Source organism: Propithecus coquereli, unplaced genomic scaffold (assembly GCF_000956105.1).
Source record: "Propithecus coquereli isolate 6110/MARCELLA unplaced genomic scaffold, Pcoq_1.0 Scaffold138, whole genome shotgun sequence".
NCBI classification, from domain to species: domain Eukaryota; kingdom Metazoa; phylum Chordata; class Mammalia; order Primates; family Indriidae; genus Propithecus; species Propithecus coquereli.
Genome location: NW_012138080.1, coordinates 3,817,481 through 3,820,246, shown reverse-complemented (window position 1 = coordinate 3,820,246; position 2,766 = coordinate 3,817,481). Strand labels below are relative to the sequence as shown.

Here is a 2,766-nt window from a genome sequence, read left to right as displayed (position 1 = left end):
TTAATCGGACAACTAAAAATACATAGAAAAAATTAGCCGGGCATGGTGATGCATGCCTGTAGTCCCAGCTACTCAGGAGGCTGAGGCAGAAGGATCGCTTGAGCCTAGGAGTTTGAGGTTACTGTGAGCTAGGCTGATGCCACGGCACTCTAGCCTGGGCAAAAGAGTGACTCTGTCTCAAAAAAAATAATAAAAATAAAAACACAAAATGAAAAGGTCAGATTAATTTTAATTATATTTTATTTAAACCAGTGTTATCTATGATATTTCCACATATAATCAATATAAGAATTAGATATTTTTTATTCCTTTTTCTCCTAAGTTTTTAATATTCAGTGTGTATTTTATACCTACAGCACATCTCAGTATAGACTAGCCATTTTTTATGTGTGTAAAGGCTACATATGGCTGGTGGGGATCATATTGGATAACACAGATTTAGATCTTATACTCCCTGTAATAACTGCCTAAAAGCAGATAAAGATTGCATGTGGAAACTTCCACTAAACTGTGATGATGAAAAGGGAAATTTTATGCGTCTTCTAATATTAGAATATTAATAAGGATAAGCTCCAACATAAAAGTGTTTGATTATTTATGAAATATATCCATAGTATTTAACAATAATTAATTCTGTCACTTACCAGTGGTATTATCTTTAGTACATAATTTTTCTCATCTAAAAGATGGGAAAAATAATACCCATCTCATGGGTTTGTTGTGAGAATTTCATGGGCTGATGTGATCAGTATAAAATAAGTGCTCATTAAATGTTAGCTGCTATTTATTATTGCCATTACAAGTAGTAGTATTTGAATAGATGATGAAACACAAATATGTAGTTTATCAATAAACATGAATTTTGTTAGACTTGGCAATTTGCCAGATCTTCCTGAATTCAATTTAATTGTTTGAGTTAGTTACATATCTATATATATTACTACTTTATTTCCTTTGCCTTTTTATTTTATTCTTATCACTGACACATCTACATTTAAGGCAGTGTTTTTCAACCTTGGCACTGTTGACATTTTGGGGCAGATAATTTCTTATTTTGAATTTGCAGCAATGTGAATGTTGCATGTGTGCATTGTAGAATGTTTACCAGCATATCCAGCCCCTATCTTTAGATTTCAGTAGCATCCCTCGGTTGTAACAACCAAAAATGTCTCTCAACATTTCCAGATGTCCTCCCTTAGGGGCCAAACTCACCCCTGATTGAGAACTACTGGTTTACTTGTCTGACATTATAGATATAAACATTCAAAGTTGTCCCCAGCACAGCTCATGATTAAGACAAAGTAATTAGTGTATTACAAAATCGAGGTGCAATATGATCAGTTTGGCCCATTAAAGATCTTTTAGTCTTGACACCTACATCTACCCTCTACCTCACAAGACCTAATGATTTAATTTTTCATTTTAGCTCTTTCCATATTCTATGTATCATGGTACTAGTGAATCTCTAAATCAACCCTGAATTTCACATTATTTTTTATCCTTTTGTCTTTGCATGCTTTAGTGCTGCAGCCCTCAACCCTATGGGCCGCAGACTGGTACCTGGTCCATGGCCCATTAAGAACCGGGCCACACAGCAGGAGGGGAGCAGCAGGAGAGCTAGCGAAGCTTCATCTGTATTTACGGCTGCTCCCCGTAGCTCACATCACCACATAGGTTCCGCCTCCTGTCAGATCAGCAGCAGCATTAGATTCTCATAGGAGTGCCAACCTGACTATAAACTGCACATGTGAGGGATCTAGGTTGCATGGTTCTTAAGAGAATCTAATGCCTGATGACCTGAGGTAGAACTGAGGCAGAGATGCTAGCGCTGGGGAGTAGCTGCAAATACAGATTATCATTAGCAGAGACATTTGACTGCACAATAGATGTAATACACTTGAATCATCCTGAAACTATCCCCCCCACCCCCCTGCCCACAATCCATGGAAAAATTGTCTTCCATGAAACTCGTCCCTGGTGCCAGAAAGGTTGGGGACCGCTGCTTTAACGTACCTATAACAGTATGTTTTAGAGGTGAGTGACTAGTATGTATTTGGTCAATCAAAATTCCCCAATTAATAATAACTTCATCTAGATTACATCCTTAATTGAGTAGTTATCTCATTTGAGTCTGCAGGTGTATGAATAAATGGAAACAAGTGTTATGGCTTCACATTGTGACTTTGAGTTTATAAAATAAGATATAACAGTGAGTATTATTAGTCTTGCCTAAAACTATTCTTTTTGAAGTTGTCCTAGTGAAGTGTGTTAATAGGCCAGGTAATATGTGTGTATACTGTAAAATTATTAAATAGTTCTGACATTGTTGACTTTTCAGTTTTTGTAAAGCTCTCAATATTACATATTGTTAAAAAACAGATGTAGCTTTGTTTGTGTTGAGTGCCCACTGTTTTGAGAGGTATTTTTTGTGATTCACAAAGTATGTTTAAATTTGTAATTATTAACTTTCTCCTTTTCTCTGCGTTGTAGGCATATGGTTGATGATATGCTAAGTGCAGATGATGTCAGTTGCAGTAGCTCCCAGGTCAGTGCAAAATCAGAAAAAAATATGGCTGATTTTGATGGTGAAGAATCTGGATGTGAAGAGGAGCTAGTTCAGATTAATTCACATGCAGAACTAACATCTCATCTCCAACAACATCTTCCCAATTTAGCATCCATTTACCATGAACATCTTAGTCAAGGTAAGGTTCTGTAGTAAGTAAAATATATTACCGTCTACAAAACATAAATAATTTATATTAC

General features: G+C 36.0%; 1 protein-coding gene across 1 annotated transcript in view; it reads left to right on the top strand.

The window, feature by feature from the left end:
• The window catches only part of USP34 (ubiquitin specific peptidase 34), a 245,992-nt gene that overhangs the window by 93,298 nt on the left and 149,928 nt on the right, over positions 1-2,766 (top strand). The window contains exon 17 of the mRNA XM_012639191.1: positions 2,491-2,705. Coding sequence (XP_012494645.1) covers positions 2,491-2,705 — 215 coding nt within the window. The remainder of the gene's footprint in view (positions 1-2,490; positions 2,706-2,766) is intronic.